Source organism: Capra hircus, chromosome 7, assembly GCF_001704415.2.
Source record: "Capra hircus breed San Clemente chromosome 7, ASM170441v1, whole genome shotgun sequence".
NCBI lineage: Eukaryota > Metazoa > Chordata > Mammalia > Artiodactyla > Bovidae > Capra > Capra hircus.
This window is the reverse complement of record NC_030814.1, coordinates 84,921,367-84,935,262: the sequence shown is the minus strand read 5'-3', so window position 1 is coordinate 84,935,262 and position 13,896 is coordinate 84,921,367. Positions and strand designations below refer to the sequence as shown.

Genomic DNA, 13,896 nt, shown 5'->3' with positions numbered 1-13,896 from the left:
CTTCCAGTGCATGAAAGTGAAGTCGCTCTGTCGTGTCTGACTCTTAGCAACCCCAGGGACTGCAGCCCACCAGGCTCCTCCGTCCATGGGATTTTCCAGGCAAGAGTACTGGAGTGGCGTGCCATTGCCTTCTCTGAGTGACTCTCATAGTCTCTGTTTTATTCCATGAGACATTGTTTTTGATGCCTGAAATTTCACGTTCCAACAAACAGACGTTTATGTTAAAAAAGATAAAAGTCGTGGCTCATTCATTACTCATTGTGAACATGTTTCACCACTACGAAATTATCTTTGCATGCCTATGCCTTTGTGCAATTCTAATTCCTTTTTAAATTTGTACACTAACCTAGTTTTTCAATTTACATAAGTTGGATCATTTTCAAAGCCCTGCGTATCAAAATAAAACGAGCTTAAATGCCTTAAGTAGATATTTTGAACTCATAATGATTTACTTATTTTCTAGTATCCGAGCAGTAAAATGTTTAATGATGATAAGAACAGCAATAATGATAATGATAAAAGAATGCTTAGATTCATTCACTCCATGCAAAAACTGATATTGTAGTCAAATAAATATAATTGAATTAAAGTGTCTTGTTGTGAATAATATAAAATATATTTGTCAAAGTAATACTATAAAAAGTGTTATTTTGAAGGAGTATGACAATTTTAAGAGTGTATTTGCTTTGTTTATATTTTAAAGCTGACTTTAAAACCATATGTGGAAATATTCCTGGATTCACCTTTGACATTCACACTGGAAAAGCTGTTGGTGAGTTTTTCTAGATTATGTTTCTTTTAATACATATATGTAGCATTTTGTAAAAATTTGTTCAGTAGTTTTTAAGTTTAAAGTATCATAAAAGATAATACTCTGGATTTGGATCTGATATAGTTAGACAAGAAAGAGTAGCATGTTTACAGATAACCAAGTATTAATAGTGGGATTAGTCCATCAGCCTGGAGTGGGTTGCTAGCCTGGTGATTGAGTTATGATATAATAGTTATGTGACTACCTCAAGATTTTATACATATAAGCTAAAGCTTTAGTTTTTCTCATTATGAATATTGTATTATCAATACATGATTCTAAGTAATCCACTTTATTTTATTAACCTTTATTGTCTGTTTTCATGGTGTATGTTTAGGTTTTGTATGTATTTTTACAGTATTCTCCCTATCTACTTATGAATTTGCAGAATTATTGATTATATACATTTCTTTCTTCTGAATGTGCTTTCTCTTGCACAGGCTACTTTTCTTCCTCAAAGATTAAATGAACAATATAATTTTTAATGTTCATTATCAATGCACAGATAACAAAGGACATAAAATTAGGAAAATACAGTTGACTTTATCAAATGAGTAATAGCAATTAGGTAAGCCTGACATGTAACTTTAAGAGGAAGCTTGAGTCCCTAGGAAGTTCATTTGCTCTATTGACACTAGTATCACTTGGTATATTTGAGCAACTACTTCCATTCTTTCATTACTGTTCAAATATTTTGTAGTCTATATGCTTTCATAAACCACAAAATCACTCATACCAGTATAGGATTGATTTTTGAGACTGAGTATGTGTTTATCATTATTCAGTGTTTTATGATAAATACATTAAGCAAAACCATATATTTGATCAAATCTGTTCAATTGCAGACATTGATGAATGTAAAGAGATTCCAGGCATTTGTGCAAATGGTGTGTGCATTAACCAGATTGGCAGTTTCCGCTGTGAATGCCCTACGGGATTCAGCTACAATGACCTGCTGCTGGTCTGCGAAGGTAATCTGAGCAATAAGCGACCTTATCCAGGAAAGTTCGGCAGACATAACTGGTTTTTAGAAGTTTTCTGACTTCCTGTTTCTACTACAGCATTTAGGAGCTGATCACCAAATTGATTAAGTGAATGTAACACTGATGCCATAATGAATCTGAAAATGGAATTGTTGCTCTTTCAGATATCGATGAGTGCAGCAATGGCGATAACCTGTGCCAGCGAAATGCAGACTGCATCAACAGTCCAGGCAGCTACCGGTGCGAGTGCGCTGCAGGTTTCAAGCTTTCACCCAACGGAGCCTGTGTAGGTAAGAAGAGAACGACTCGTCCTTTGTTACTGAACACCATTGTAGGCCTCTGTGGTAGCTCAGATGGTAAAGAATCCGCCTGCAATGCAGGAGACCTGGGTTCAATCTCTAGATAGGGAGGATCCCTCGGAGGAGGGAATGGCAACCCACTCCAGTATTCTTGCCTGGAGAATTCCATGGACAGAAAAGCCTGGCGGGCTACAGTCCACGGAATTGCAAAGAGTCGGACGCAGCTGAGTGACCAACACTTTCACTACTTTGAGCACATTCTGTATACTTAGTTCCTGCACTAAAACCTGCCTATGCTCTCCTATCAAAAAAAAAGCTATTTTCGAATATAATTTTGAGATTTTCCAAGTAAATCTATTCATTCATTTTGAATCTGTTTTACCATATCTTTTAGATTCTTTTGCTAGGAAAAGAAGTCTCTCAATGGATTTTTCCTAGAATTGAAACTAAAATAAAATAATGTCCTTGAGATATACCAATCAACGTGTAAAAAGATCGCGTGATTTAAAAAGTTTTTTAAAAGAGGCTTGTATACTTTAAAGCCTTGCCTTATTTTTATTCAACTCCTGTTATGGTTCGTTTTCAGCCTATCTGTAATAATTACTAGCAGGCTATAGAAACAATGCCTGTGGGAAAAAAAAATGAAGGAATCTTAATAAAGATCAGATACGTGTAACATGTGTTCTATTTTTTTGTGTTAGATCGCAACGAGTGTTTAGAAATTCCTAATGTGTGCAGTCATGGCCTGTGTGTGGATTTGCAAGGAAGTTACCAGTGCATCTGCCACAATGGTTTTAAGGCTTCTCAGGACCAGACGATGTGCATGGGTAAGCAGGGAAACAGTATTTCCAGGGCGTGTCATGGAGCTGAGACTCCAGAAGCGATTACCATTCGGTCACCCGCCACAAGTAACTACCCTGTCTCTGTCAGAAACAGTCTTAACAAAAAATGAGCTATGTGAAACTATTTATGGTTTTAGTCAATGTAAAATTTGTAAGCAGGACGCGCCACAATGTGTTCTTGGGTTTAGCGGTCACAGCTTTCTTCCTCAGATGGCTTCCACATGCTTATTAACCTGAGCTTTCAGACAGCATTACATGGAAATTGCCATGGTACTAGCTCTCCATTTGCCCCTCTTTGTTCCCACTCAAGGTGCCTCCCAGGTGGTGCTAGTGGTAAAGAACCCACCTCTCGATGCAGGAGATATAAGAGACGCAGGTTTGATCCCTGGGTCAGGAAGATCCCCTGGAGGGAGGGTATGGCAACCAACTCCAGGGTTCTTGCCTGGAGAATCCCCATGGACAGAGGAGCCTGGCAGGCCGCGGTTCATAGGGTCACAAAGAGTTGGGCATGACTCAAGCAACTTAGCACACAGGCACAGTTCCACTCAGAAGAGCCTTTTGGAATGCTAGAATGCAAGGCAGTCGTAAGGGGGACAGTGTTGAAATGAACACATACACGCATATGTACATATGCTTCTTCCGCCCGAATCACTGAACCTATGAGATATATCTGCTTGCATGGCTGTTGCAACTCTTAAAAACAGTTTTTAGAAGCAAAGATGGTGAAACTTTGAAAAGCTCCAGTACAGTAGCTAATGTGATGGTTAGTTAAGCAATAATTGTGTTCAGTAAGTACTTGCTGAGCTGATGTAAGATTTCAAAAGCAGAGGGGCTTTTGGAACTCAGCTTAACTTCGGAACTCACCTTGGAACTCAGCTTAACTCCTTAAACTGATGTCAGCCACTGGCTCATCGCCACTGAAGCACTCTGCACTTTCGGGAGGAAAATTAAATTTAAAAGTTGACTATTTATAATTAGCACTTCTTGATGTAGAACGAGCTGAAGTTATACATCTACTCTTTTGGTGTTCGAGATACACTATCTTTTTGAATTGTACAGACTTTAGTACAGCAGAATGGCAGAATTAGTTTCCTTTATGGCATGGGGTCGCGAAGAGTCAGACACGACTGAGCAACTTTACTTTCACTTTTCACTTTCATGCATTGGAGGAGGAAATGGCAGCCCACTCCAGTGTTCTTGCCTGGAGAATCCCAGGGACGAGGGAGCCTGGTGGGCTGCCATCTATGGGGTCGCACAGAGTCGGACACAACTGACGCGACTTAGCAGCAGCAGCAGCATGGCATATCTGTACACGAGCACCCCCTAGAGAATGTCTCCATTCTTCCAGTGCCTCCTAAGAGATCCCCTGCAGACATCTTCCGTGGTCGCAGGAAAAGTTCTCTAGGGAACGCTTGTGCAAAGAACACGTGGAGGATGTGGCCCTATTTGCATGAACTGTCTGAGATGTCTTGCTTATATGTTTCTCCTGGCTGCTCTCTCTGAGAAAGAGGATATGATTTGCTAAATATATATATATATATATATATATATATATATGTGATATTTATGATTCAGAAATTCATATGGAGAAAATATGTCCTCAGTTTTAACAATTCACCCATGATGAAAATCAGCTAGACTCCTTGGTAGTATCTCTCTTAAAAAAAGCTTCTTTCCAAAGGAACAATAATAGCCCCCCTTTTTTTTCACAATGGAAGAGTTTTAGCAGCCTGGAATTCATAGTCTAGGGAGTCTCCCCCTTTATATGACTGTGACCTTTCTAAATATTAATTCCATGTTTTTGAAGGCTAATAACATTGAACTCTAATAGACTTCTTTAATTTAGAGTCTACTGATTCATAAAATTTAGGAAGTTAAAGTTTACCTTTGTTGTGCTGATCAAATTAAGATATGAAAATTTCTGAGGAAGCATTTATAATGCTTAATAGAACAAATTGTTTCAGTGTTTCAAAAGATTTATTTCCTCATAATTGACAAGCAAACTTATTCATTAAAAAAACTCACTAAGGAAATGTAGGCTAATCTCGCTTGCTTATTAGTCTAGTTCTTTTCTGAATCTTATATGTTGCTGTAAGTTATTAAGTGCCAATTTTTCTTAATAATTTTCTACCTTAGAGTTTTCTCTACCTCATACTTACTTTCCTTAAATAAATGTGGGTTCTTAGTATTGAATGAGAAAAATCTAAGTAAGCCAGTAGTTAAAAAAAAAAATCTAAAAGTTTAATAAGCTACATTTTTCTGGTTAAAAACTGAATTCCTTTGAGCCAATGTTTCTTCGTAGATGTTGATGAATGTGAGCGGCATCCATGTGGAAATGGAACTTGTAAAAACACCGTTGGATCCTATAACTGTCTCTGCTACCCAGGCTTTGCACTCACTCATAATAATGATTGCATGGGTAAGTACTCAGTCCTTTACTGCTTCTCTTTCATGTCTACAGAATATCCTAAACACAGAATAAAGGCAAAGAATGAATACATTTTTATTATTCAAATTGCGAGCATGTGCCACAAGATATGTAATATCGTTGACTAACTTCTGGTTAACTGAAGTCACAGTATTGCCTCCAGTAATCCCAAATCACTGCAGATGGTGACTGTAGCCATGAAATTAAAAGATGCTTACTCCTTGGATGGAAAGTTATGACCAACCTAGATAGCATATTCAAAAGCAGAGACATTACTTTGCCAACAAAGGTCCTTCTAGTCAAGACTATGGTTTTTCCAGTGGTCGTGTATGGATGTGAGTGTTGGACTGTGAAGAAAGCTGAGCACCGAAGAATTGATGCTTTTGAACTGTGGTGTTGGAGAAGACTCTTGAGAGTCCCTTGGACTGCAAAGAGGTCCAACCAGTCCATCCTAAAGGAGATCAGTCCTGGGTATTCATTGGAAGGACTGATGCTAAAGCTGAAACTCCAGTACTTTGGCCACCTCATGCAAAGAGTTGACTCACTGGAAAAGACCCTGATGCTGGGAGGGATTGGGGGCAGGAGGAGAAGGGGATGACAGAGGATGAGATGGCTGGATGGCATCACTGACTTGATGGACGTGAGTCTGAGTGAACTCCGGGAGTTGGTGATGGACAGGGAGGCCTGGCGTGCTGCGATTCATGGGGTCGCAAAGAGTCGGACACGACTGAGCGACTGAAGTGAACTGAACTGAACTGAACTGAATCACAAGGCAGTCTGCTGGGTTTAGTACTTACATCAGTCAAATCGATTCAAGGGTAAAGGCCATGCAGATCATAGTAAACTATTGGGACTGATATATGGTTTGGGGTTATTTTTACCACTTAGATGGTATCAAAGGCAGACCTCTTACGGTTTCAGGTTTATTACAAGTATTTCATATAATCCATTCTTGATTTATATTCAAACACGGACAGTCTCCAACTTAGAAACGTATTGTGTCTTGAAACTCTTTTCAATCAGCTCTTGAAGCCAGGGCTGCCTTTTCCCACAGGAAGAAAGCATAGTGACTAGTTTTCTGAACCAGCCTCAGAAGCCTATTTAATCTCTGTGAAGGACTGTAAATTCTCAGTGGAAAATAAAACTGTCTTCTCTACATGGCACAGAATTTTAGTCTTTACCTCTAACAGACAGTGATTGAAATAAAAATTGAAAGTGACTGGAGGAGGAGGAAGAAGATCCTGTAGTTGGTGGAGAAGTTAGTAAAAGATACAACAAAAAGCATTAATGATATTTCATTTACCATGTGCCAGACTCTATAGTGCTTTCCTGGTAGCTCAGATGGTAAAGAATCCACCTGTAATGCAGAAGACCTTGGTTAGATCCCTGTGTTGGAAAGAGCCCCTGGAGGAGGGCATGGCGACCCACTCCAGTATTCTTGCCTGGAGAATCCCATGGACAGAGGAGCCTGGTGGGCTACAGTCCATGGGGACGCAAAGAGTCAGAACAAGACTGAGCAACTAAGCACAGCACACAGACTCTATAGTGGTGCTTTCCAACATAACATCTCTTAATTCACAGAATCCCATGAGTTAATGTGAAAGTAACTCAGGCTTCCTGCTTTTATGGAACCATCACCAGTCAAACCCACATCCTAATTTATTCCAATATATATTCCTTAATTTTCCTTGTTTTTCAAAATTCTTCAACTGCGAAAAATTCAGACCTGATTGAATATTTTATTCAACTACCACCCTGTTGTCTATAGTTTCTCAGACCCTTTATACAGCTGAGGAGAAGGAAAGATACAGATATGGCTCTGATTGAAGTATAATCTGTAAACAAACAAAAAATTACTCATCCCTAAGCTTAACTGAAAACCTAACAGTTAAGAACATTTTTTTTTTCAGATTCTGTTTTTTATAAGCAAAACATGGCAGCAATTCTAGAGTGTTTTTCATAAGATTGATTTTTCTATATTTTATATGCTTTGTTATTTGTCCTTTGAATACAGTCAGTTTATCTCCAGATACAGTTCTCTACAAACTGGACAATCCAGTTAAATCCATGTGTCCTCTTATATCCAAGAAAAGAGCTATTTTTGGTTGGAAAGAATGGAAAACTTAAACCAACAGGAGAGGTCTATGTGACATTATTAGTCACCTGATCCTTATGAGATAAGACATTTTTCTCTGTTGATGAGGGATTGTAATGTAGCATTTTTGTAAATGTTTACCAATAAATATGTTTTTTAAGTTGTGACTTGTGATACAAAATGTATGTAATAGAGCTCTCTGAAAAGCTAACTCTTTATTTACTTACAGACATAGATGAGTGCAGTTCCTTTTTTGGTCAGGTGTGTAGAAACGGACGGTGTTTTAATGAAGTTGGCTCCTTCAAGTGTTTATGTAATGAAGGTTATGAACTTACCCCAGATGGCAAGAACTGTATAGGTAAGTATTGAAACAACGAACAATAAAATAAAGTCTTTGTGTTGTTTCGTTTTGTAAAATAATGATGTGACTCCCCCCACCCTCAGCACCACCAACTTTAGGACTCATTTGCATTTCATTTGGTCATCTGAGTACATGGACCAAGATAAGTTTCATGGGAAGTTTTGGTAAAAGGTATAAACCAAAGATTTGGACTTGTATGCAATGTTTTGATTGGGACAGAGCTCGAGGCTATCTGTGTCTCAATTAAAGCAGACAAAGGAAAATTAGCCTCTTGCCCAAATGAGTAATCCTCAGTGTGTCAAAAATCTCGGAGGGCATATTTCCCCATAGTGACCTGGCAGATCAGAGGGCTTGAGTTGAATTCATGTTACTGTCGTTTGGCAGCAATGATGTCATCTGTAAGTCATTTTTTTTTCCTTATTTCTCTTTAAAGATACTAATGAGTGTGTTGCCCTGCCTGGCTCTTGTTCTCCTGGCACCTGTCAGAATTTGGAGGGGTCTTTCAGATGTATCTGTCCCCCAGGGTATGAAGTAAAAAGCGAGAACTGCATCGGTAAGGCTGGTGTTTGAGTCCGTGAACCGTTTAGGATAATGAGACCCGGTACAGACTCTGTGGATATATGTTAAATCTAAACCAGTGTAAGCATGCTCACCCAGGGAGTTAAATGCCAAGCTGCCTACATCTGTTTTATTGAACCATCAGAAATGATTGGAAGGTGGAATGGTGGGAATAAAGAATTTGAAGATGTGGGATTTTTTCATTAACAGAAATCTTATACTAGTCAAAGAATTTTCAGTGCACTCTAATCTTTTTTCCAAATGTCAATAGAGACCTTCTACCGAATTTAAAGAGTGTCTACAAAAATTGTAATCTTTGGAACCAATTTTAAAACAGCTATTAAAGGTGTCTAGAGTCCTAGAAATGTGAAGCAGAAAATCTTGACAATGCTGTTGAGACTTTTTTTTTCCTTGGAAAAGCCGCATGTCAAAACAGAAAATATTAATCCATTTGTCATAACAGATGTTTCTCTGTGGAAACCCTCCCAGCGTACAAGAAATCTTGTAACCACATCAAAAGTGAGTCCCAGAATTGCCTGGGGGGCATGATGAAGACTGACCTTTTTACAGTTACTTTATTTCACTTTTGTACAAATTATTTTTAACAGTCTTGTTGAAATTCAGAAGCACCAGCATCTTAGTGTGATTCTTCTAACATGAAATGATTGCCGAGAGATTTTTGCCTTTGAATTACTCAGTTTCTTAAATTCTGTAGAGCTCTTCTGTTCACATTTAAGGGACTTATATAGACAGAACCTAAGGAAACAGTTTACATAGTAAATTAATTATTTTTCAGATCATATAATTACAAATAATGGGTATCCTTAGTCATTCTAGTTTGGTGTTTATATCTTTTCCCCATTTTTGTCTGATTTGTATAGTTCATTGTAAGATTTTCTAGTGTTTTTAATATTTAAAAATAATAACACTGGAAGCATCTTAACAAAAACTTTCTTGAAGAGTTTAAGATCTTTTCTTTCATCTTCCTTTTTTATACTTACTCTTTATCATCTCTACGATCCATCTCTTTATGGAATAGGCATAATAGCAGTGTGTGAGCCATTAGGAGAGAAATAAAAATACGTGTGCCTCTTTGTATCAGAAAGACTTGGCTACTTTTATCTTAGTGAAAAAAACAATCTGTGATTCAATTAGATGTTTTTTAACCTCGGGAGTATCTTATTTTCTTTATCCACTGATAAACACCCACCACTATTTCACATGTCTTCAAAGTGTGTTTTCAATTAACTTACTTCACTGTAAGACTATTTCTGTCAGCCTAGGCTCTCTTCTACCAGTTTTTCTAGATGAAATGCTTCCTACCACGAACTCTATGCATGCGCACACACACACACACACACACATCCATCCTGACATTCCATGGACATTACTATGGACACGCAGCATGTTTTAGACGCTGGAAATACAAAAATGTGGCTTTTGCCAGTAAGTAAAGTAACTTACTGCCCAAGAGATTTTGTAAATCACTCCGTGTTGTAAAGCTGCCCTTACAATCCAGTGCGACAGACACTGCACTGGGGTCTGTTCAGGATGTAGGTCACAGTAGGAGGCTGTGAATAATGATGGTGGTGGTGAAAGGAGAGTAGGTCAGGAAGCCTCGCATAAGGATTGGCGACATGTGAGGTGTCCCTGAGTTTGATACATTGACTGATCAAAAAGGGAAGTGGAACAGAGAGGCAGCTTGAAAACGGGCAAAACAAGTGTGGTAAGGGGCATCGGTGGCCAGCTCACAAGATGGCTCTTGGTCCTGCAGGCGGCACAGAGCAGTGCAGGTTCTTTTAGCAAGGAAGTGATATGACTCACTCACTAAAATTCCGCCAGTGTAAGCTGAGAATGCAGTATGTGCCAGGCCCTGAGCTAGACCCATGCTGAGAGTGCAGCAGTGATCTAGAGAGACACATGATGTCCTCGTGGAACTTATGTTCTAATGTGCCTGGAATCATGTAGTGTTTATCCATTTAGTTATAATCACCCATTAAATAAGTGCATCCAGTGAAAAGGGGCCAGATATCACTGGTAAGGAATCCTTGTCTGTTTCAAGGAATCATTCTGGGGTAAGGTGGAAATGATAAAATTCTCATCGCAAGTCTAAGCTCCCTGGTTCTGTAGGCACAGATTCTCAAATAGGTACGTGTTTTAGAAAGCAAACCCTGGTGGTGGTATGGAGAGGGGAGAAGGCAGTGCAGCAGTCTAGTTGGGAGAGGTGATGATCAAGGTGGCAATTGATGGTGAGTTTGAATGTAAATGAGGAGGCCACATATTGCTTGGTTATAAAAGTTGAACAATTGAGAGGAAAGAATGTGACTCCAGCTCCCCAGTGTGGATTGCAGAGGGCAAGGGGCATCAGAGAAGAGGACCAGTGCTGAAGATGCAATGCCCCTGAGACATGGACGTGGTCCTCTCAGGCCTGCAGGCAGACATACAGACACCTCCTAGGAGTCAAGTCCAGAGAACTGGAGACCGACTTAGAAGTCTGCGTCATATCGATCATTGAAACTGGATATAACCTTTGACTTTTGAAGCAATAACAGTTTATTTTAAAGATAATTAATCATATAGACAATTTCATATATTGTTTCATGTTGAATATCCAATGGCTAGTGAACTGTACGAGGTGGACAAGTTGTTTTCAGATATTAAGCAGTGCATTGATTTGATTAAATCCGTAAATTATCTTGCTGATCTACAGATATAAACGAGTGTGATGAAGACCCCAACATCTGTCTTTTTGGTTCCTGCACCAATACTCCTGGGGGCTTCCAGTGTATCTGTCCCCCTGGATTTGTATTGTCTGATAATGGACGGAGGTGCTTCGGTAAGTTTTGAAATGATTTCTCTGTCATCATCAGCCCTTAAACTTCAGAGCTAGGCAGGAAGCCATGATGCAGTGCTTGTCGCTAACAATATATGTCTCTGGCAGATTCTTATCTGTAAGTTTAAAGCATAAGGTCCCGAGTGTATACGCACTGGACAGTTTTTAAGGTGCTTTGAATTATTCGCTCTGTTTCTACATTTTTTTAAAAAATTCCATACTAAAAGAAAAATGGTTGTCTTATTTCATCATTTTCATTTTGTTAGAGGCATAGATTTTTCTATACATTGGTGAGGAGTTGCTTCTGATACGGCGTAACTTGCTGCAAGCTACGCAGGTTTATTTTGTTAGGCTGTAAAGTAACAGTGAGTAAAGAAGACATAGAAATCATTTTAGCATTGAGCATAATTTCTCAAATTTCCAAAGCACGTTATTAAGATATATAATTAAATGCAATTTTATAGAGTGGTCAACTTAAACTGGCAAATGACATCAGCAATTAAGAATTTCCAGGCCTATCTTTTAACTGCGAATATAATCTGCATCACATGTTCAACCCATGAGAAATGTTCTGTCAGTAACAGAATTATGTGTAAATTATTCCATCTTTTTAAATGACCGGTAAGGAGGTCTGTGATGTTTGCTTTCTTGATTAGATACTCGCCAGAGCTTCTGTTTCACAAACTTTGAAAATGGAAAGTGTTCTGTACCCAAAGCTTTCAACACCACAAAGGCAAAATGCTGCTGTAGTAAGATGCCAGGAGAGGGCTGGGGGGACCCCTGTGAGCTGTGTCCCAAAGATGATGAAGGTAAGAGCAGTGAAATAAAAAAGCAACTTTGTGCTAGTTTTGGACTGTCTAGCAGAACTCAGGTGGGACCATGTAACTTATAAATGTTTTGAAGATGGAAGTATCCCCTCACTTACAGACCTTCGTGGTTCAGTGAGCTCTGCAGTCAGGAGCTTCTTTCCGCTTTCATATTCAGAATATGTAAATGCAGGATGTTACCCCATTATTTCATTGCTTCCCCCAATGTTAGTATTACTTGCTTTGAAAGGAATGAATTTGAAGGGTGAAGGGCAGTAGATCCAAGGAGGGGGTGAAAATCACATTCCAGCTTGCTGCAGGAGTCCCACATGGGTATTGTATCACAGGCTGCAGCTCCCAGAATCTTATATCAAATTCTGGGAGGCTGAGTCAGCACAGTAGCCATTTGCAAGAAGAAAGACGAGCCTCACAGATTTTATTAGCATAGCTGAACAGTACGATTGTTCCCGGCAGGCTCGGAACTGGTCTGGTCTCTAGGTCAGAGGTGGCTTCTGTGTGTAATGGGCAGAGAATGCTCTGGTGGTTGCTCAGTTATGTCCGACTCTTTGCGACTCTGTAGACTGTATTCCACCAGGCTCTTCTGTGTCCTTGGAATTCTCCAGGCAAGAATACTGGAGTGAATATGGCTCTTTGGCTGCCCAGAATTAAATGAGCAAGCAGACAGAATGACACCCTGAGTGGTACCCATAGGTGGCCACCCCAAGCTCAGGTGACCTTCTCTAAATATGCTCAGTGTTGCTTTTGAAGTAAATTAGAAAAACAGACTCTTACTAAAAATAGCTTTGTAGAGGAAAAATAAGTCTAATTTTATGTGTATTATTAATCAGTTCTTAAGTTTTCTGATGGTTGTGACTCTCTGATAATCGGGAATTTGTCTTTTTCTATGTAGTGGCATTCCAGGATTTGTGTCCCTATGGCCACGGAACTGTTCCTAGTCTTCATGATACCCGTGAAGGTGTGGTTTGATATATTTTACTTTTATAGTCTTACATAAATACAATATTGTACATTTGTTTTATAATCATGCTGTTTTTACTGTATAACATATATTGTATTGCATTTAATGCACATATATGATATTTATTGTATATCATATGCGCTACATCATAAGACTATGTTGTGGCATATGAAATACATGTTTCTCTGATGAAAGAAATGCTCATATGTTTTAACACTTTAAGCCTCTTTTGAATAGATACATGCAGTTTTGGCATATCTTTTTACATAAGAAAGTTCATGGATGATTCTGTATTTTAGATGTTAATGAATGTCTTGAGAGCCCAGGCATTTGTTCAAATGGTCAGTGTATCAACACAGATGGGTCTTTTCGCTGTGAATGTCCAATGGGTTACAACCTTGATTACACTGGAGTGCGCTGTGTGGGTAAGTGCTGAGTTAGTGCCACATTTCATACTTTAAAGGTTTTTTCTTTCTTATATTCAGCAAAAGGTCTCTCAGGCACTCTGGGTGGCAGTGGGATTTACAAAGCCAAAATAAGTAGCCATAACTGCTTTTTCTTCTTCCATTCTACATTTTCCAGCAACATGGGTTTATTTGAAGATGAAGCGAGTTGCCCAATCTCTGCCTTCAACCAGATATACAAACTCTGATGTGTCTAGAGCTTTACAGCTGCCAAAACCACTGACTGGGAAAGAAGTCTATTTTACTTTATGACTTTCCACTTCTGCTCTTGTAGCAGAAGATCACATACCTCCCTGGGTTTGTGATTTGTTTTTTTTTAGGGCAAGCACAGCTGTCTGAAAGTTCAGAGCATTTCACACTTGACCCTCGGGGTTCTCTGCCCTGCATAAAGGCTGGCCAGCCATGACCAAGCGGGGAGGGGGAGGGGGTGCAGGAGT

The 13,896-nt window shown here is 39.1% G+C and overlaps 1 protein-coding gene across 1 annotated transcript in view; it reads left to right on the top strand.

Moving 5' to 3' along the window:
- The window catches only part of FBN2 (fibrillin 2), a 226,314-nt gene that overhangs the window by 189,789 nt on the left and 22,629 nt on the right, over nucleotides 1-13,896 (top strand). Inside the window, exons 42-52 of the mRNA XM_018050706.1 lie at nucleotides 704-772; nucleotides 1,657-1,782; nucleotides 1,959-2,084; nucleotides 2,795-2,920; nucleotides 5,238-5,354; nucleotides 7,688-7,816; nucleotides 8,253-8,372; nucleotides 11,088-11,213; nucleotides 11,867-12,019; nucleotides 12,927-12,992; nucleotides 13,295-13,420. Coding sequence (XP_017906195.1) covers nucleotides 704-772; nucleotides 1,657-1,782; nucleotides 1,959-2,084; nucleotides 2,795-2,920; nucleotides 5,238-5,354; nucleotides 7,688-7,816; nucleotides 8,253-8,372; nucleotides 11,088-11,213; nucleotides 11,867-12,019; nucleotides 12,927-12,992; nucleotides 13,295-13,420 — 1,284 coding nt within the window. The remainder of the gene's footprint in view (nucleotides 1-703; nucleotides 773-1,656; nucleotides 1,783-1,958; nucleotides 2,085-2,794; nucleotides 2,921-5,237; nucleotides 5,355-7,687; nucleotides 7,817-8,252; nucleotides 8,373-11,087; nucleotides 11,214-11,866; nucleotides 12,020-12,926; nucleotides 12,993-13,294; nucleotides 13,421-13,896) is intronic.